Source organism: Oncorhynchus mykiss, chromosome 16, assembly GCF_013265735.2.
Source record: "Oncorhynchus mykiss isolate Arlee chromosome 16, USDA_OmykA_1.1, whole genome shotgun sequence".
Classification (NCBI taxonomy): Eukaryota; Metazoa; Chordata; class Actinopteri; order Salmoniformes; family Salmonidae; genus Oncorhynchus; species Oncorhynchus mykiss.
In genome coordinates, this window is record NC_048580.1 from 8,984,494 (window position 1) to 9,006,621 (window position 22,128).

Consider the following 22,128-nt stretch of genomic DNA (forward strand, 5'->3'; position numbering starts at 1 on the left):
CTGCTGGTGCACACTAGTCACACCCCGACCTAACCAAACTAGAGAATTAAAGGCTCTCTACGTTCAGGGCGTGACATATCTGTTGCCTTACAGATGGCAAATCGTGATTATCATTAGTTATACTGTTACTGTACCATCACCAATTCATTGTACATCAATCATTTGGAGTGAAACAACCTGTTTTGGGATTATATTCATCTGTAGTTGTCATTTGAGGAGCAACAAGTTAAGCTTTACTTAATGTTTAAGTGCAAATAAAATATAGTACATTAAAGAATTACATTTTTTTTACATTGTGATTATTCTTGTTATTAATGCATTGTGTCAACAGCTAAAACCTTTGGAATGTAACACTGGCTGGGCTTATGTCATATCTAACTTTCCATCTATTAAACGATAAAGACTCCATCTTTATACTGACCCACCCTATCCCTGATACTTTCACTTCAGGTGCCAGTAACCGTGCCACTCAGCGGTGTAGTGTATTGTGCAGTAAGAGCTTACCTTATCAGACCTTGTAGCACAGTCTCGGGCCTCACCTCCGATAGAGTCAATATTGTCGGTAAACATTAACCCAGCTGGACTTCTCTCTCTCTCTCTCTCTCTCTCCTACTGCGTCACGTATTGAAAGCCCTCACAACAAGAGAACTAGTCACGATCACTGATTAGGCTTTTGGAATCAAGTGGAATCGAGAGAGAAAAATCCAGTTGGAGTTGAGAGGGAGTAAATGAGCGTACCTCACAGGATACCAAAGACTCTCACGCTAAAGAAGGTCTTCTAGAGGCTGAAGTGGAGTGTTTATTTGGAATACAGATGCAGGGTTGGACCAGCTATTGAGATACTAACAGAGGCCTATACATCCAGAACCCAGGTCTCACAGACCGTATTTACTGTCGCCATCGCTGAGAACATTGAGAGATGGCTCTGGAAAGGTGAGTCATTGATTGGAAACTTGTTGATTAACAGATTTACATTTATATTTAACATTTTAGTAATTTAGCAGACACTCTTATCCAGAGCAACTTACAAGTCAGTGCATTCATCTGAAGATACTGTGGCTGGGTGGGACAACTGCTTATCACAGTCGTAGTCGCTACATTTTTCCTCAATAAAGTAATGGACAGCAAAGTCAGAGCTAGTAAGACAGTAAGAAATAAAAATAATGAACAGATCTGTAACATGAATGAAAGCTGCCAGCAGGTTACAATGTGAAACAAACATTGGTGGAATTAAAGGAAAAAGGAAAAGTTGTGTATCTTTAAAACTGTCATTTGTTGTTCTATGAAAGAGCTGGTCACTTCTAAATGGGCTTTCCCTGGATCATTTCAACTAAAAATACAACAAAACAACTTTGTACCCCACTTTACTTCCTGACCCCCATCTGACCCCCATTACTGACCCCGTCCTCTGACCCCTTTCCTCTGACCCCTACCTCTGACTTTTCACTCCCACTGTAGTGTTCCAGACCCCCCTGACCCGGCAGGGTCACCAGAGGACTGGGTCCAGTGGGCTGTGCAGCGCCTGCAGATGGAGCCCTGGGCGTTGGGGGGCATTGTGGTCATAGGGCTGTTCCTGCTGATGATCCTGGCCCTGGTGGTCTTCGCTCTAATATATGGCTGTTGCTGCTCACCTGGAGGGGGGAAGAGGAGGATGAAGAAGGGGGTGCTTTAGAGAAGTGGGTCCCACTCTCCATGACTGTTTTACGGCCATTGAGATTTTCTCTACCCCCTACGTCTACGAGGACTTTTCCAAAAGAAAAGACTGTGCAAAAAAACCTTCCAGCCCCAAGCATTATTAATGGAACCATCATTTAAACAAACACACTGAGGAATGTATGAATTGGCAAATAATTTGATCCAAGTCAAGATAATAACGTTCATAAATTGATTTGCGTATTTGATTATGAAAATGTGCTGTTTGATTATAATTAAATGTTGAAACTTTAAACAAATCTTTTCAATAAAAAACTATATGCATGCGCATATCATTAGCGATGCTGAAAGGGACGTCGTCGTGTATAGCAGAGCCAGAACGAGTCACAAGATGGCGGGTGTGTCAGAATGGACTTGGAGATGGAGTCATTGAGGATGGAAAGAAGGAGCGGGCAGGAGGGGAAAAAAGGAGGAAAGTGGAACATATTAAGAGTAAATATAGAGTTCTGCAGAAGGAAATTGAACATGAATTAACTGCGGTGTCAGGTGCGGTAAAGAACACAGAGTCTGGGGACTGTGACATGCTTTCCTCTCTGGAGCAGGGCGTCTTTGAAAGGAGTGATAACTGGTGTGGCGTTAAGTGTTGATGAGGGTCAACTGAAGTTGAAGATTCCCGGTGTCTGTGACGCCTGTCATTTGATGTGACGCAGACCCAGTGTAGAGCGTGGTGAAACAGAGAAGACATGGTACTATTGATGCAGAGTTTTTACCAGATAAAGTCAAGTTAGGATGTGTCTGTTCGAGCTTTTGTCCCAAACCCATTACGGTGTTTTAGGTGTCAAGCTTATGGTCTTGTGGCAGCAGTGTAGGAGGGAGATTCCTAGATGTGATAAGTGTGCAGGAGGATATGAGACAAAGGAATGTGTTGTATCGTTGGAAAAAGTTGTGTGTGTAAACTGTAGGGGTATCAATGGTGTTGGAGATCAGATGTGTCCGGTGAGAGAAAGGCAGGTTGAAGTTGCCAGGATCAGAGTAGTGCAGAAGGTGTCTTGTGCTGAGGCAGTGAAGAGAGTAGTTGAGGAAGATGGGTCCAGGGTGAGGGATCCTAAGAAGATCCCTGGGAGTAGAGGGATAGGAATAACATGTGCTTCAGTAAGGTTGGTTTGTTGGCGTTTATGGCCATGGTGGTCAATTATACCGCTGGAATGGAACGTAAAATCACAGAGGATAGATGTTGTGGTGGCAGCTGCAGAGAAGTACTTGGGATTTATTTATTTTCTATTTTATTTAACCAGGAAAGGCTCATTGAGATTTAAAATCTCTTTTTCAAGAGCATCCTGACCAAGATAGGCAGCACCAAGTCATTACAAAAATTGCAAGGATGTACCGCAGAACAGTTGCATAGGGTGTTGAGTGGTAGTGTTATGTCCTTCCAGACTGTTGATCTGTAGTAAGATTAGACAGGGTTAAATATTGGAATGTGGTGGTGTGGTTTTTGTTATTATTTTGTGAGGGCTAATAGCTGGCAGGGTCATTTTCCTTTTCCTTTCGTAGGTAGGCTGTGAATGGCCTCACACTCCAGTACAGTAGGTGACGGTGTATGTACCTAAACGTTGGATGCGATCTGCCAACCAAATCCTAAAGAAGAAGACGTGACGTCATTGTTATGCGACCAGTGGAGAAATGGCGAGCAGCAAAAATAGTGTACTTCTGTCTTCTTTGGCGGAGTATGGCGACGACTCTGAGCCTGATTCCAACCCAGAAACCGAATAAACAGGTAGATAATGTACTTTAGCTACGGATATCAGAGCGGAGTTGAGCGGTTAGAAATCCCGCACATCGCCCATGGAGCAGTGCTTGCGCACCCATCTATATGTGTGACCACCTGGACCTACCATTTGTTTTTTTAAAGTTTTGAAACCAAACCATATGGATTTGAATGAAAAGTATTGGAATAAACATGAACATGTGAATGTAAGAAGCGCACATAATTTCAAATAGGCTACATGTCATAATTACACGGCATATAAACACTCTAAATAGGTTAGGAGCCAGACAGGAAGCCTAAGAAGGAACGAAAATGAATTATTTAGTGTATATTATTTCAAGGTTATAGCCTACGAAGACATTGTTAAGCATTTGCGAGTGATACGCAATCGATTGGTTGGGACATAAAGCGCTCAGCATTTAAACAACATTTCGTTGTGTTAAATCATTATAGTCTATACATTGCCCATATAGGCTGTGACTTAGAATTAAATACAAATTAAACGAAAGATGACTTATTAGTTAGTACCTTTTCGAATAAATGTTTACAAACACGGGTTTGGTCAGTCTCTGGCCTCAGGCTCATGCGATGGTGCCTGGAGAGCATCAGGCAAGCAGCGGAGAATACCTTCTCTTCACCTGCAAAGTCACTGGGGAGGCTTCACACCCTTTTGGCTACTTGTCAGGCAAGGCAGAGATGCAGAGTTGTTTATATTTTTCTATAGGTAGGCCTAAAGGTTTTTTAGGCAAAATAACCCAATCAAAACGGAAAGCTCCTTGAATATGGGAATATGGCAGGTCTATTGGGCCAATTATGGTCTATTGTATAGATCAGGGTTCCTCAACTGGCGGCCGGCTGGCCAAATATATTTGGTGCCCCCAAATTATTAGATTGTTTTCATATTTTATTTTATTACGACATGCAAAAAGTCCCAAATGCAATGTCCCAAGAAGCAAGTTACTCTACCTAAATAATGCAAAAGTTACATTTGAACTTAATTCATGAGGAGAGAGAATACGGGAGACAGTCAACTAATAAAGCAGGCAGCAGACCATTTTGTGTTGCTGAAACGTAAAGCTGCACACGATCGTGTGGATGTCGGGTGAGATTGATGTGATTTTTAATGCGCAGGAAGTCTGACTTGTGAAAGCCGGTTTCATGCGTTCATAGAAGAAAAGGAGGACTTGCAGGTGTAAGTTGATCCAAACATTGTTAGCACATAAAAATGCACGTTTCTTTATAGTACTGTTTTCCTCTGAGCATGCCACCAAAAACGCACGCAGGGACTCGGTCGGCACTCCTGAGCGCATCCCTGATTTGGCTCGACATCTGGAATTCAATCAGCTCAGTTTGAATTGCGGCTCATCCAGCTAGGGTATGTTTTTGTCTAAAATTTCCAATGACTTAAGAACCAACCAATTTGACAACCAGTAGATTCAAATGACAGTTTATTCAATTTACTGCCTATACAAAATGTCGATGAAGTAGAGGCCGACCTAATCTCAGCAAGCTAGCTATTGGGTCAGGAACCCTGAATGCTGTCATGTTTCCAACCTGATAACCAAGCTCTTTGTTATTCTGCAGAGAGCCATGGAGTCGGTCTGGTGTCAGCTGCCTATGGAGAGGACGACATTAACCGGATTGAGGATGGCGACGACAAGGCATCTGGAGACGAGGACAGCGGGGAGAGCTCCCGTAACTCTGTCGGTTCTCTTTCTCTTTTCAACTTAGTTAGTCTTTTTCACGCAGCACCCTGCTAGAGGTATTTCTCAGTGTGTGTTGGGTCACTCAGGGATGTTAACGCTTTGCATTCTTGTCTTTGTAGGAAATGGACGAGTCAGACGAGGGGGGAGACACAGATGATTATAAGGTATTTGAACCTCCCCCTGATTGTGGAATGGTTTGGACTTATTTAATGTTTGTTAGGGGGTCATGGGGCTCCCGAGTGGCGCAGCGGTCTAAGTCACTATTTTGATCCCCCCAAATTATTAGATTGTGATGCAAGAGGCGTCACTGCAGACCCTGGTTCGATCCCAGGCTGTATCACGACCGGCCGTGATCGGGAGTCCCATAGGGTGGCGGGTTAGGGGAGGCCGAGGTAGGCCGTCATTGTAAATAATAATTTGTTCTTAACTGACTTGCCAAGTTAAATGAAGGTTAATAATAATCAAGATTATCTGTGGGGTGCAAAGAGGTGAAGATTGTTAAAATTCCCTGTATGTGCCACTAGGGGGAGCTGTTGCTCTATTGTATGATTTGTCTTTATTGGCCGATACTTGAAGTCACAAGCCTTGCTGTCAAGCTACTGCTATCAATATCTACTGGTTTTAGCCCTAATCTAACATATGAAATTATTCTAAGAAGCTCAAACCAAGGATAATTTAGCTATTTGATTTTGAATTTGAAGTACTTAAAAACATTTTTTTAAATAATAATTTATCAAAAAATGATTTGATGAAACATTGCATTTGGCCTTACTGCTATTATCCCATACAAATGCATTGAATAACAGTTTTACTCCATCGAACAAAAACATCTAAAGGAAGTTTGTCGTGAAGTGTCTGTTCTATATCTGAGAGATATAAGAAGGGTCAGGAAACTATTTGTATATAATTTTTTTTACATGAATTTAACCCTTTATGTTTATCTCTAAACTATCTCCATATATACTGTACTTCCACTCAGTTTAAAACTGATACCGGGCACCTTCAGACTAGTCTTGTGAGGCTTGTGGGCATCCTGGAGAAAAACAACCGATAGAAAACCTGATATATCAAACTTAAAATGATGGCTATTCATGAGGATTTGTTTATTACGCCAGTTAGATGGAGGGCTAGGTGCTACTCAAACAGAATCATTACAGGGCCACTTTAATAACATAGCATTATGTGTGTGTCTGACATTTGGCTATGCTACGAGGGGCCTATGATCAGGCCCTGGATGCATTGTAGCATTTCATAACATTGGAAGGGGGGGGGGGGGGGGGACTGGTGAGGTATGTTGTCTTTATGTCAGAGGGAGTGCTTGAGTTGTGGTAAACCGATCCAGAACCTGACAAAGACTAAATCCGTAATGTGTTTTCACTACCAACACCTTGTCTACTCCGTGTCTTCTGATTTGGTCCTGTATGCAGCTACTGTTGCCTCAGTGCTGAGACCCACTATTATGAGTAATGTCTTGTCAGCCACACCATTGGTCCCCACTTTGTCCTAAAGGCCGAACTCTGTAACTGTGCACTAAGTCATATTCAACTGCTACATCCTTCCTATTGTATCTTACAAGTCATCTAGTGCTGGGTTTAGATGAAGCTAGTTTCTGTAAGGGAGATGTATCTAGCAGTAGGCTCTTGTGTGACTGTTGCACATTGCTTACTGGTAATCTTAAGGGAGTTAAACGCTTAGCAGTTTGTTCAAACACGTCTTCAACTCTCAGCCAAAACTTACTGGTAATAGTTTGTTTGTTGCACAAGCGTTGATTTATCTAGCCACTACTTTCTCCTATCCACACTGCAAATGCAATGGCTTTGATTAGATTGAACTGAGAAAATGGCATATCTGTGTTAGATGTATTTGTGTGTCAAATAACAGTAATAATAGAATGGATTTATGAAGGTGATTAATTAATTAATTTCTTATTTAACCAGATAGGCAAGTTGAGAACAAGTTCTCATTTACAATTGTGACCTGGCCAAGATAAAGCAAAGCAGTTCGAAACATACAACAACACAGAGTTACACATGGAGTAAAACAAACATACAGTAGAAAAATAAGTCTATATACAATGTGAGCAAATGAGGTGAGATAAGGGAGGTAAAGGCAAAAAAAAGGCCATGGTGGCAAAGTAAATAAAATATAGCAAGTAAAACACTGGAATGGTAGATTTGCAGTGGAAGAATGTGCAAAGTAGAGATAGAAATAATGGGGTGCAAAGGAGCTAAATAAATAAATAAATACTGTAGGGGGAGAGGTAGTTGTTTGGGCTAAATTATAGATGGGCTATGTACAGGTGCAGTAATCTGTGAGCTGCTCTGACAGCAGGTGCTTAAAGCTAGTGAGGGAGATAAGTGTTTCCAGTTTCACAGATTTTTGTAGTTCGTTCCAGTCATTGGCAGCAGAGAACTGGAAGGAGAGGCGGCCAAAGGAAGAATTGGTTTTGGGGGTGACCAGAGAGATATACCTGCTGTAGTGCGTGCTATAGGTGCGTGCTGCTATGATGACCAGCGAGCTGAGATAAGGGGGGACTTTACCTAGCAGGGTCTTGTAGATGACATGGAGCCAGTGGGTTTGGCGACGAGTATGAAGCGAGGGCCAGCCAATGAGAGCTTACAGGTCGCAGTGGTGGGTAGTATATGGGGCTTTGGTGACTAAACGGATGGCACTGTGATAGACAGCTTCCAATTTATTGAGTAGGGTATTGGAGGCTATTTTGTAAATGACATCGCCGAAGTCGAGGATCGGTAGGATGGCCATTTATAGAGCAGGATGTATATGGTGGGGTACCTTTATTCTGGCTTGCTCTCTTTAGAGGGACCAGGAGTGGACTACTGCCACACACTAGAAGAACCTCGATAGAACAACACATCCTCTCTTTAGAGGGACCAGGAGTGGACTACTGCCACACACTAGAAGAACCATGATAGAACCATGATGGAACCAACACATCCTCTCTTTAGAGCGACTAGGAGTGGACTACTGCCACACACTAGAAGAACCATGATAGAATCATGATAGAACCATGATAGAACCAACACATCCTCTCTTTAGAGGGACCAGGAGTGGACTACTACCACAGACTAGAAGAACCTCGATAGAACCATGATAGAACCAACACATCCTCTCTTTAGAGGGACCAGGAGTGGACTACTGCCACAGACTAGAATAACCATGATAGAACCATGATGGAACCATGATAGAACCAACACTCCTTCTCTCCTTGGTCAATGAGAAAGTATTGAGGTGGAAAGCGATGGGCGGAGGAGGGGTTGTCACCAAATGTGTCACATTTGTCTCTTGATCGTGTCAGGGACCTTGGAGAAAGAGTGGGGGTTGTTTGATTGTTTCTTGCCCCCTCTCTACCCCCGTGACCTGTGTTTTTGCCCATAGTGAATATGCAGTAACCCAGAATAATGTCAGTTTGGCCGCGCTGTTCGTTCTGTTGCTGTCGTTTCCTCTCTGGCTGAAAGTCCCATTCATTACAGTGAGATGGTGGTAGGGGGGGGGGAGAACCTCTGGTAACCACACCCCTTCCTGGGTCCTCCTGTCCTATTTAGTTTGTTCCTCGGGCCCTCTTCATGACAATTCTTGGATGTGTCCATGCAATTGCTAGGTGACTGGGTGGCAGAAAGTGTATGTGTTCCAGTGAATAAGAGCACTGTTCCTTTCTGCCGAACCTGTGTTATGCCCCAAGTTCTGGCAAAGACGGGACATATTTTAGAAGCAGCTCAGATGATGCTTTTAGAAGCAGCTCAGATTGCCCCACCTCCTGCCAAGCCCCTGTTTTCACTAGAAAACTCTGGGGAAGTAGAAAAAGGTATCATTGCCAAAACCCTGAAGTATCCCTTTTAAGGCCCACCTCAGAGGAAGTTGTTGCACCTATTTAGAGTACTTCCTGTCCTAGAGCAGAAATTGTCATTTAGGTTCCACCTCGAAGACTGTAACGTAACAAAATGATACAGAAGGCACTGCATCAATGCATTGTCTAAATTGCACAGCTATGTATGACTTTACAGCCAGTGTTTGTGATTGCCGTGCTGGTAGGTTGCAATTAATCCCAGCCCTTAAACTAAACGTAGGCATGAAAATAATTTGCGCGTAAGACTCACGAAAACATCCAAAATCAGACATTTAGATTTGGCACTATCATACTTTGACTAAAACTTATTGACGTCATCATTGTGCTCTGGATATTGTCTTTCAGCTCAAAAAAGTGGATTTCTACTGGTATGGACATTTTAACAAGATGTATAACTGGTATGGGCATTTTAACAAGATGTATAACTGGTATGGGCATTTTAACAAGATGTACAGTGCCTTGCGAAAGTATTCGGCCCCCTTGAACTTTGCGACCTTTTGCCACATTTCAGGCTTCAAACATAAAGATATAAAACTGTCTTTTTTTGTGAAGAATCAACAACAAGTGGGACACAATCATGAAGTGGAACGACATTTATTGGATATTTCAAACTTTTTTAACAAATCAAAAACTGAAAAATTGGGCGTGCAAAATGATTCAGCCCCTTTACTTTCAGTGCAGCAAACTCTCTCCAGAAGTTCAGTGAGGTTCTCTGAATGATCCAATGTTAGATCTGGATCTGAATCTGAGCTGCTTCTTTTAGAGCATCATGAAGAACAAGGAACACACCAGGAAGGTACGAGATACTGTTGTGAAGAAGTTTAAAGCCGGATTTGGATACAAAAATATTTCCCAAGCTTTAAACATCCCAAGGAGCACTGTGCAAGCGATAATATTGAAATGGAAGGAGTATCAGACCACTGCAAATCTACCAAGACCTGGCCGTCCCTCTAAACTTTCAGCTCATACAAGGAGAAGACTGATCAGAGATGCAGCCAAGAGGCCCATGATCACTCTGGATGAACTGCAGAGATCTACAGCTGAGGTGGGAGACACTGTCCATAGGACAACAATCAGTCGTATATTGCACAAATCTGGCCTTTATGGAAGAGTGGCAAGAAGAAAGCCATTTCTTAAAGATATCCATAAAAAGTGTAGTTTAAAGTTTGCCACAAGCCACCTGGGAGACACACCAACCATGTGGAAGAAGGTGCTCTGGTCAGATGAAACCAAAATTGAACTTTTTGGCAACAATGCAAAATGTTATGTTTGGCGTAAAAGCAACACAGCTGAACACACCATCCCCACTGTCAAACATGGTGGTGGCAGCATCATGGTTTGGGCCTGCTTTTCTTCAGCAGGGACAGGGAAGATGGTTAAAATTGATGGGAAGATGGATGGAGCCAAATACAGGACCATTCTGGAAGAAAACCTGATGGAGTCTGCAAAAGACCTGAGACTGGGACGGAGATTTGTCTTCCAACAAGACAATGATCCAAAACATAAAGCAAAATCTACAATGGAATGGTTCAAAAATAAACATATCCAGGTGTTAGAATGGCCAAGTCAAAGTCCAGACCTGAATCCAATCGAGAATCTGTGAAAATAACTGAAAACTGCTGTTCACAAATGCTCTCCATCCAACCTCACTGAGCTCGAGCTGTTTTGCAAGGAAGAATGGGAAAAAAAATTCAGTCTCTTCGATGTGCAAAACTGATAGACATACCCCAAGCGACTTACAGCTGTAATTGCAGCAAAAGGTGGCGCTACAAAGTATTAACTTAAGGGGGCTGAATAATTTAGCACGCCCAATTTTTCAGTTTTTGATTTGTTAAAAAAGTTTGAAATATCCAATAAATGTCATTCCACTTCATGATTGTGTCCCACTTGTTGTTGATTCTTCACAAAAAAAATACAGTTTTATATCTTTATGTTTGAAGCCTGAAATGTGGCAAAAGGTCGCAAAGTTCAAGGGGGCCAAATACTTTCGCAAGGCACTGTATATTGTGGCAATTGAACATTAGATGCCCAAACCATGCTTTTGGTTTGACTTAATGAGTAACTGATGTGGATGGGAGTTCAGTAGGTCTTTGTCTTCAGACTGGGTAATTCAGCTTGTAAATATGTCATAGGGTAAAACCATTTGAATTCAATCATTTTGACAGCATCTCTTTTGATTTTAAACCAAACTTTCCCGTACATATCTGCCCATGGAATACGTGGTCAGAAAGGGGACTTTTATGCCATAACATTGAGGAGATAAAGGTGCTCAGAGGTGACCCATTTTGCATACCCTCACCATACCATGAGACTTCCATGTCTTCATCTCTGGAATATAATAGTTGTGTTTGATATCATTTAAAAGCTTACCAACAAGGTTGGCTATTTTATCATTTCCATCATCTTTTTTGTGTCTTTTAATTTTTTTTTACCTTTAACGTCAGTTATCTAAAACCTGAAAACTCAGATTTTTTTCATATTGGCATATGTTGTAGCCTAGATAGACCCTATTTTCCATCTGACGTTTTTGAGTTGTGCCCGCCATTGGTTGAGACACAACATGCTCTTAACCCAACCAGTCCCACTCATTTTAAACATTGCGTGTTTTTAATTTTTTAATTTTTTTTTTTAACCTTTATTTAAAGTCAGTTAAGAACAAATTCTTATTTTCAATGACGGCCTACCGGGGAACAGTAGGTTAACTGGTCTAGGAACAGTGGGTTAACTGGTCTAGGAACAGTGGGTTAACTGGTCTAGGAACAGTAGGTTAACTGGTCTAGGAACAGTAGGTTAACTGGTCTAGGAACAGTGGGTTAACTGGTCTAGGAACAGTGGGTTAACTGGTCTAGGAACAGTGGGTTAACTGGTCTAGGAACAGTAGGTTAACTGGTCTAGGAACAGTAGGTTAACTGGTCTAGGAACAGTAGGTTAACTGGTCTAGGAACAGTAGGTTAACTGGTCTAGGAACAGTGGGTTAACTGGTCTAGGAACAGTGGGTTAACTGGTCTAGGAACAGTGGGTTAACTGTTAACAGTGGGTTATCTATAACTGGTCTAGGAACAGTGGGTTAACTGGTCCAGGAACAGTGGGTTAACTGGTCCAGGAACAGTGGGTTAACTGGTCCAGGAACAGTGGGTTAACTGGTCTAGGAACAGTGGGTTAACTGGTCTAGGAACAGTGGGTTAACTGGTCTAGGCACAGTGGGTTAACTGCCTTGTTCAGGGGCAGAACGACAGATTTTTACCTTGTCTGCTCGGGGATTCGATGTCGCAACCTTTCGGGTTACTAGTCCAGCGCTCTAACCACTAGGCTACCCTGCCGCCCTGTGTTTGAGCTACAGACTTCTGGATTGTACCATTGTATTTTCCTATTTCTTCTGCATCCGTAGATACCAACTATTAGTATGTGTGATTAACAGAGGTTAAGCTCCTGTGGTGTTTGAGACGAGGGCGGATCCCGAAGGGTACCAGGGCTGGGTCTTTTATTTTTACTTTTACAAAAACGTCTGTAGAGTCCGAATGATTTGAGCTACAAACTATTGATAGCTATTTGGAAGCCGAGACTCTCATGTGCACTCACATGTAACACAAGAGTCGTTAGACGGTAAGGGTTTTTCTAAATAGAAGATCATAGGAAATCCCAGGATAAGGTGTCTATAATACTGTAGTAAGCTCACATAGTTGCTGTCACACGATTTAGCTGGTATATTTACTACCACAAAGATGGCACCCAGTCCACCCACCGTCAAATGTCAACTTAAATGGTCATGTCTATTCTATTATCTATATGTCTATGATTACAATAGGTTTCCTATGGAGGATTGACAGTATCATTTTTAAAACAACAGATATTTCCTTTTCAAGTCAACATTCTCTGATGTGTGGCCCTCCAACCATTTTTGTGGTACTTTTTTGAAAGTAGAAGTTTTTCCATGTTTGTACATTTATCACCCTAAACATGACACCCACCCAGAGTATTCAAGAGTGTCTCAACTGATGGCGGGCACAACACACATACCTTAGATGATGTAGCCTAGACCCTATTTTACATGTTTTTTGATCATTTTGTTATAATTGTTCATTGACTGTGTGTGTGTGTGTGTTCAGAGCAGGAAAGAACACACTGCTTTATTAGGCCATTAAACAGTAGTACCAATCAGTGGTTGAAACCCAAATAATTTTCCAATCGTTCCTTTTTAAATTTCTGAAATCACAACTTTTTATTTAGCTCAACATTAAATTACTTCACCAATCATGCAGTGTGGATGGAGCAGCTTGCCATGGAGCAGGCAAGCTACAGATCAGTGAGTTGTTTACATGCGTGATGGAAGGACAAGTGTTGGGCGTGAGATGAAACAACTGACATTTTGCGGGTTGGGAGAGAGGAGGTGGCTTGGCATCTTGTGATGACATGCATTATCTGAAATAGGCCCACAGAATTATATCTACGGAGGAGCAGCTTCTATGAAGGAACTTTTTAATGTCTTTGAACTTCAGAGTTGGCTTAACATTGGACCAGAGAGGGGCAGGTAGCCTACACACACACTGGCAAAGATTTCCAGCTGGCAGGCAGACTCTGGAAGAAGTTTCTGATTGACAGAGGGAGGGCTTTGCATACGCTCTTTGTTGCGTTGTTTTTGTGGGACTGGGGGAAAAATAAGCCCAGAACTTAAAATAATGTTAACCGATCCCCATGCTTTTCAAATAACTTTTCCGGGAACATTATAGATCACTTTCGTTCCCGGTTCTGATTCTGTTCCTTGAAAAATGTGTTATTGTTCTGTTCCCTGAACCGGTTCCAACCCCTGCTACCTATCACTCCCTTTACTGTGTGTGTGTGTTACTGTCTCTTATAGTGTGTGTATATGTGTCAGAGAGGGAAACTGTGTGTACACAGGTACGACCCCACATCCAGGTGCCAAATTTCACACACATGATGTAATACAACACTAATCTCCCGTGTCACGCCCAAACTCTACTTTATGGGAGAGAGGATGGATGTGTATGGTAGTTATGTTTGACCATTTGGAGAGGTCTGAATACCTACCTATAACTAAGATCAAAGTTTGTTTGTCACCTGTGCCGAATACAACAAGTGTAGACCTTACAGTGAAATCGTTACTTACAACAGTGCAATTTCTAAGTAAAAAAAATATATTAGGTGAACAATAGATAAGTAAAGAAATAAAAACAACAGTAAAAAAGACAGTGAAAAAGGACAGTAGCTAGGCTATATACAGTAGAGAGGCTATATACAGTAGAGAGGCTATATACAGTAGAGAGGCTATATACAGTAGAGAGGCTATATACAGTAGAGAGGCTATATACAGTAGAGAGGCTATATACAGTAGAGAGGCTATATACAGTAGTGAGGCTATATACAGTAGAGAGGCTATATACAGTAGAGAGGCTATATACAGTAGAGAGGCTATATACAGTAGTGAGGCTATATACAGTAGAGAGGCTATATACAGTAGAGAGGCTATATACAGTAGTGAGGCTATAGGCTATATACAGTACAGAGGCTATATACAGTAGAGAGGCTATATACAGGAGAGGCTATATACAGTAGAGAGGCTATATACAGTAGAGAGGCTATATACAGTAGTGAGGCTATATACAGTAGAGAGGCTATATACAGTAGAGGCTATATACAGTAGTGAGGCTATATACAGTAGTGAGGCTATATACAGTAGTGAGGCTATATACAGTAGTGAGGCTGTATACAGTAGAGGCTATATACAGTAGTGAGGCTATATACAGTAGTGAGGCTATATACAGTAGTGAGGCTATATACAGTAGAGAGGCTATATACAGTAGAGAGGCTATATACAGTAGTGAGGCTATATACAGTAGAGGCTGTATACAGTAGTGAGGCTGTATACAGTAGAGGCTATATACAGTAGTGAGGCTATATATACAGTAGTGAGGCTATATACAGTAGTGAGGCTATATACAGTAGTGAGGCTATATACAGTAGTGAGGCTATATACAGTAGAGGGGCTATATACAGTAGAGAGGCTATATACAGTAGTGAGACTGTATACAGTAGAGGGGCTATATACAGTAGTGAGGCTATATACAGTAGTGGGGCTGTATACAGTAGTGAGGCTGTATACAGTAGAGGCTGTATACAGTAGAGGCTGTATACAGTAGTGAGGCTGTATACAGTAGTGAGGCTATATACAGTAGAGAGGCTGTATACAGTAGAGAGGCTGTATACAGTAGTGAGGCTATATACAGTAGTGAGGCTATATACAGTAGTGAGGCTGTATACAGTAGAGGCTATATACAGTCGTGAGGCTATATACAGGCACCGGTTAGTCAGGCTGATTGAGGTAGTATGTACATGTAGGTATGGTTAAAGTGACTATGCATATATGATGAACAGAGAGTAGCAGTAGCGTAAAAGAGGGGTTGGTGGGTGGCGGGACACAATGCAGATAGCCCGGTTAGCCAATGTGCGGGGGGCACCGGTTGGTCGGGCTAATTGAAGTAGCATGTACATCTTTTTAGTTTCCTGAGGGGGAATAGGCTTTGTCGTGCCCTCTTCACGACTGTCTTGGTGTGTTTGGACCATTCTAGTTTTTTGGTGATGTTGACACCAAGGAACTTGAAGCTTTCAACCTGCTCCACTACAGCCCTTTCGATGAGAATGGGGGCGTGCTCGGTCCTCCTTTTCCTGTAGTCCACAATCATCTTCTTAGTTTTGGTTATGTTGATTGAGAGGTTGTTATTCTGGCACCACCCGGCCAGGTTTCTGACCTCTTCCCTATAGGCTGTCTCATTGTTGTCGGTGATCAACACTGTTGTGTTGTTAGCTAACTTAATGATAGTGTTGGAGTCGTGCCTGGCCACGCAGTCGTGGGTGAACAGGGAGTACAGGTGGGGACTGAGCACACACCCCTGAGGGGCTCCAGTTTTGAGGATCAGCGTGGCAGATGTGTTGCTACCTACCCTCACCACCTGGGGGCGGCCCGTCAGGAAGTCCAGGATCCGGGCCTCCCGGGTGGCGCAGTGGTTAAGGGCGCTGTACTGCAGGGCAAGCCGTGTCACCAGAGACTCTGGGTTCCAGGCTCTGTCGTAACAGGCCGCGACCGGGAGGTCCGTGGGGCGACGCACAATTGGCCTAGCGTCGTCCGGGTTAGGGAGGGTTTGGCCAGTAGGAAAATCCTTGTCTCATCGCGCACCAGCGACTCCTGTGGCGGGCCGGGTGCAGTGCGCGCTAACAAATGTTCCCCGTTTTCAGATCCATCCTTCATCTCTGACATATTTTGGGTCGGATTTGTTCCACCTGAAATTCGAATCGCCAAAACAATTCTGCACCTGGGTATTGATTTTCCCAAAAAATGGGATCTGTGAACACCTCTAGCTTGAGGTAGGCCTAGTCAGAGTTGATCATATTGGGATGGGACCTCTTGTGGTTTAGAGAGGTGTGATTCAGACCGCTGTCTGCTATGGTCCTGTTACCTCACACACACTGTGTTCATGTAAAGCATGCTAGGGCGTATGACTCGTCTGACTCAGTATGGTATTTTCTACTGCTCATTAGTGTGCTTGCAGCCAAGTGCATATTTGTGTTTAGTGTGTTGTTGTCACTGAGTACATCATGACTCTGTAATGGCTTCTGTCTGTTTACTCGTGTGTGTGTGTGTGTGTGTGTGTGTGTGTGTCTGAGTGTCGTGTGCACAGTCCTGTTGGTGCAGTTAGCCAGTAGGGGAGGGTAACGCCCTTCCCCTCCCTATAGGGGTTTGTCATACCCCTCTCACCTACAGACAAGGCAGGATGTGGTGGGGAGGAGGGGGAGAGGATAGGGTAACGCCCTTCCCCTCCCTTTAGGGGTTTGTCATACCCCTCTCACCTACAGACAAGGCAGGATGTGGTGGGGAGGAGGGGGAGAGGATAGTGTAACGCCCTTCCCCTCCCTATAGGGGTTTGTCATACCCCTCTCACCTACAGACAAGGCAGGATGTGGTGGGGAGGAGGGGGAGAGGATAGGGTAACGCCCTACCCCTCCCTATAGGGGTTTGTCATACCCCTCTCACCTACAGACAAGGCAGGATACAGTGGGGAGGAGAGAGGAGGGGGAGAGGGTAGGTCAAGCAGGGTAGTGTGAGGGTTCGGGGTTTGCTTTTGTTTCCACCTTAGCATCAAACAAGACGAGAGAGAAGTTTGAAAATAAAGAAGAGAGTAAAGAGATTGAGGGGAGGGGGAGTGAGCCTGGAATGTGTTGGGTACATAGAGGAGCTTGTTGCCTACACACCATAGTGTATGTGACCTACGATACAGGCTAAAGGAGAACGTCTGCGGTGTCGTTGTCCTAGAGGTTTAACTGATAGAAATGTTTTCATCTAAATTCACGCTCAGTCTTGTACCTTACTTATCTGTTCTCACACGCAAAGCTAACACACATTTTTTCTTAACCATTTGAAGCCTGTGATAGATTGACAGTGCTGAGTGACTGTATAGTGCCCTCCCACTGATGAGACTTTAGACTGAAGGATGCTTGGCCTGGAGTCAGAGAGAGAGAGAGAGAGAGAAAGAAAGAAAGAAAGAAAGAGGAAAGAAAGAAAGAGGAGAGAAAGAAAGAGAAAGAAAGAAAGAGGAGAGAAAGAAAGAAAGAAGAGTTTGAAAAAAGGGCATCCTCTCTTCTCTACACAAGCCCCAACATACCCTCCCTGACTGGGTGTGGTAACTAGGTTTCATACCAGGACCAGATGGTCCTGAACACCTCACACGCATGCAGAACAACCTTCAATTCAGAATTGCGTTGAACATGTTGATTCAACGCTCTCGTTTTACAGACATGATTTCTGGGTTCAACTCTAAAGAATGTAGCTACTAGACTGTCTGTAGTCTGCTCTTCTGATTGGTTATTTTTCTGTGTTTCCGCCCCAGCTCTGTTCTCAGAGAAAGTGAGGAACATGTCACCTGACAAGATCCGGATCCCCCCTGAACCACCAGGACGCTGCTCCAGTCACCTACAGGTACTCACAGCCCTACTTACCTGTATCAGTCACCTACAGGTACTCACAGCCCTACTTACCTGTATCAGTCACCTACAGGTACTCACAGCCCTACTTACCTGTATCAGTCACCTACAGGTACTCACAGCCCTACTTACCTGTATCAGTCACCTACAGGTACTCACAGCCCTACTTACCTGTATCAGTCACCTACAGGTACTCACTGCCCTACTTACCTGTATCAGTCACCTACAGGTACTCACACCCCTACTTAACCGTACCAGTCACCTACAGGTACTCACAGCTCTACTTACCTGTACCAGTCACCTACAGGTACTCACAGCCCTACTTACCTGTACCAGTCACTTACAGGTACTCACAGCCCTACTTACCTGTACCAGTCACCTACAGGTACTCACAGCCCTACTTACCTGTACCAGTCACCTACAGGTACTCACAGCCCTACTTACCTGTACCAGTCACCTAAACTGCTGAGCTATATGACTAGCTATCATTCTTGCATACCTGTGCAATTCCTATTTGTCTAAAGGGGTCTGGTCACCTGTTTTAAACAACCATCACTTGCACATTTGTCACACTGGCCTACAGCACCTCCAATTTAGCAGTGACCCAGTAAGCTCTCTGTCAACAAGTAGTAGACTGCTGGAGGAGGACAGGTAGGTGTATGGTGTACTGTAGGGAGGGAGGACAGGTAGAGGTGTAGGGTCTACTGTAAGGAGGACAGGTAGGTGTATGGTGTACTGTAGGGAGGGAGGACAGGTAGAGGTGTAGGGTCTACTGTAAGGAGGACAGGTAGGTGGATGGTGTACTGTAGGGAGGACAGATATGTGTATGGTGTACTGGAGGGAGGACAGATATGTGTATGGTGTACTGTAGGGAGGACATGTAGGTAGGTGTATGGTGTACTGGAGGGAGGACAGTTAGGTCTATGGTGTACTGGAGGGAGGACAGATATGTGTATGGTGTACTGGAGGGAGGACAGATAGGTGTGTGATGTACTGGAATTGGGCTAGGTATGAGATAAACACTGGTTTCCAGGTAGTACATTTCCTCTCCTGCCAATGCCTGAGCTTCGTTCAATGCCAGCTGCCAGACAAGTAGTTGTTGGTAAATGTTCCACAATGTTCTGCTGGAGAGAAGAGTCCTCCAGTGAGAGAATAACATCAACATGTAGGGAACCACCAGCAGGTCATCTCACAGTGGTCAACACTCTGTCACAGTCCACAATCCCCCTCTCTCGACCGTCTCTCGGACTCTGGTCCAACGTTTTCCTCAGAAATAACTTAGCATTCCTATGTAGACATTGCCATTATGCACAGATCTAGGATCTAGCGTATCCTCCCCAAATCTTAGCCCGATCCGTAAGGGAGAAGTCTGCCAAACTTGGTGAAGTGAATGTAACTCTTGTTGGGTAGGTGTTGGGGCAGGTGAGGGTGTGGCTGACTGACTGAGTGAACAGTTCAGCACCGTATAGTGTTGCCTCAGGGTGTGAACACACCCTAACATCCCTCTATCTAGTGAATCAGTGATGATGAATCACTATCTGGATATCCCTCACCTCAGGCTATCTAACACCAGCACACACACACAGGAAGGGGACTGTTTGACACGGGGCCCATGCGGAGCTCATCATTTTGAACAGCCGTCACTACCCTTGTCTCTCCGAAGAAGAGCTTTTCAACACTTCCGTTGTCCTAGTACTTGGGCCAATTGAACTGACTGTTCTGAGTACTGTAGATACAGTAGTGTCATTACATTCCAATCCTTGTCCGTTTAGTGATCATTTATCATAGTTGATCCCCCAGGCTACAGTTGACTGGCCCGGCTCCCTGGTTACCAAATATTTCCCTGAGGTATTAGGAACCTGTATTAGGAACTTTCCTAGTGGAAATTTAACTCCTGTGTTACATTATCAGATATGTTGGTTTTCTATCAACAGGTGAAGATCCAGAAGCTGTATGAGAAGAATCTACATGGAGACTTAGACACAAACAACCACATTCAGAGGAAGAAAGAGTTCAGGAATCCCAGGTACACACACACACACACACACATATTCCTAGAGTTACGATCCTATCGATGATACACACGTTGCTCTTCCAGATACATTTGTTGACTTGTCTTTGCGTCTATCCAGTATCTATGAGAAACTCATCCAGTTCTGTGGCATAGATGAACTGGGAACCAACTACCCTAAAGACATGTTTGATCCTCACGGCTGGCCAGAGGACTCTTACTATGAGGCACTGGGTAAGGAGGTCGTTGGTGGCTGTGTGTGCTTGCCAGTCAGTCCTATCAACTGAACAGTTTTCCTTCTCTCCCTGCAGCCAAAGCTCAGAAAGTGGAGATGGATAAACTGGAGAAAGCCAAGAAGGACAAGACGAAGGTGAGGACCACAGGCGTTTTAGTTGCCTTGAAGAGGCCACCCGAGGTAATATAAATGACAATGCACACGTTTTCAACCCCCCCCTCAACAAAACTAACCTTCCTTCTAACCCCATGCTCAATCTCTGTTAAACCTTTACAGAGAACATAGCTTTTCCAACACTATACGTTTACTGCGCTCCTGTTTCACTAATCACAGACGGGGCTGTAATCAGTCTGTGCGTCAGGGGCATGTTGCCACAGACTGCCTGTACTTTATGTTCAAGTATCCTGCCAAGAGATTAAGTGTCACCACAACAGCCCGTCAGCACCACCCCCCGCCCAGCCCTCTGCAGTACGGGTGTGATGGTGTTTTGGCTTCTCTTCTCCTAGATTGAGTTTGTGACGGCCACTAAGAAGGGCAGCAACCCCACCAACGCAGCAGTTCCCACAACCAATACGGCTGCTAGTACCGTGACAGGTACACACAACTACAGAGCCTTCAGAAAGTATTCAGGCCCCTTGACTTATTCCACATTGTGTTGTGTTACAGCCCCCAGACTATAGACAGAGAACCCCTCCCCGACCATAGAAACATTATCTTTCCTGATTTTTAGTGTGACCTTCCTAAAAGAGAGAGAAAAAAAACACATAAGGTTTTATCTGGTTCCCGTTTCTCAACCTTTCACTATTTCTTTCCATTTCAATTCGAAGAGCTTTATTTACATGGGAAACATGTGTTAACATTGCCAAAGCAAGTGAAATAGATAATAAACAAATGTGAAGTAAAAAATGAACAGTAAACATTATACTCACAGAAGTTCCAAAAGAATAAAGACATTTCAAATGTCATATTATGTATATATACAGTGTTATAACGATGTGCAAATAGTTAGTCAAAAGGGAAAATAAATTAACATAAATATGGGTTGTATTTACAATGGTGTTTGTTCTTCACTGGTTGCCCTTTTCTTGTGGCAACAGGTCACAAATATTGCTGCTGTGATGTCACACTGTGGAATTTCACCCAATAGATATGGGAGTTTTATCAAAATTGTATTTGTTTTCAAATTCTTTGTGGGTCTTTGGAATCTGAGGGAAATATGTCTCTCTAATATGGTCATACATTTGTCAGGAGGTTAGGAAGTGCAGCTCAGTTTCCACCTCATTTTGTGGGCAGTGTGCACATAGCCTGTCTTCTCTTGAGAGCCAGGTCTTCCTTAGGTGGCCTTTCTCAATAGCAAGGCTATGCTCAGAGTCTGTACATAGTCAAAGCTTTCCTTAATTTTGGGTCTGTCACAGTGGTCAGGTATTCTGCCACTGGGTACTCTCTGTTTAGGGCCTAATAGCATTCTAGTTTGCTCAGTTTTTTTTGTAAATTCTTTCCAATGTGTCAAGTAATTATCTTTTTGTTTTCTCATGATTTGGTTGGGTCTAATTGTTGCTCTTTGGGGTGTGTTTGTGTTTGTGAACAGAGCCCCAGGACCAGCTTGCTTAGGGGACTCTTCTCCGGGTTCATCTCTCTGTAGGTGATGGCTTTGTTATGGAAGGTTTGGGAATCGCTTCTTTTTAGGTGGTTGTAGAATTTAACGGCTCTTTTCTGGATTTTGATAATTAGCGGTTATCGGCCTAATTCTGCTCTGCATGCATTATTTGGTGTTTTACTTTGTACATGGAGGATATTTTTGCATAATTCTGCATGCAGAGTCTCAATTTGGTGTTTGCCCCATTTTGTGAGTTCTTTTGGTTGGTGAGTGGACCCCAGACCTCACAACCATGAACGGCA

General features: G+C 43.5%; 1 protein-coding gene across 6 annotated transcripts in view; it reads left to right on the forward strand.

Annotated features, from left to right (window-relative positions):
* LOC110492815 (SAP30-binding protein) overlaps positions 1 to 22,128 on the forward strand; it is a 30,471-nt gene that overhangs the window by 6,178 nt on the left and 2,165 nt on the right. The window contains exons 1-10 of one of the 6 annotated variants that reach the window (XM_036946094.1): positions 464 to 933; positions 1,459 to 3,430; positions 4,665 to 4,796; positions 5,006 to 5,124; positions 5,247 to 5,291; positions 17,890 to 17,978; positions 19,918 to 20,009; positions 20,116 to 20,228; positions 20,306 to 20,364; positions 20,736 to 20,823. In XM_036946094.1, the coding sequence (XP_036801989.1) occupies positions 17,916 to 17,978; positions 19,918 to 20,009; positions 20,116 to 20,228; positions 20,306 to 20,364; positions 20,736 to 20,823 (415 nt within the window). In that variant the 5' untranslated portion in view covers positions 464 to 933; positions 1,459 to 3,430; positions 4,665 to 4,796; ... (1 more) ...; positions 5,247 to 5,291; positions 17,890 to 17,915. The other 5 variants (XM_036946093.1, XM_036946092.1, XM_036946096.1 and 2 more) reach the window with 5 other exon arrangements.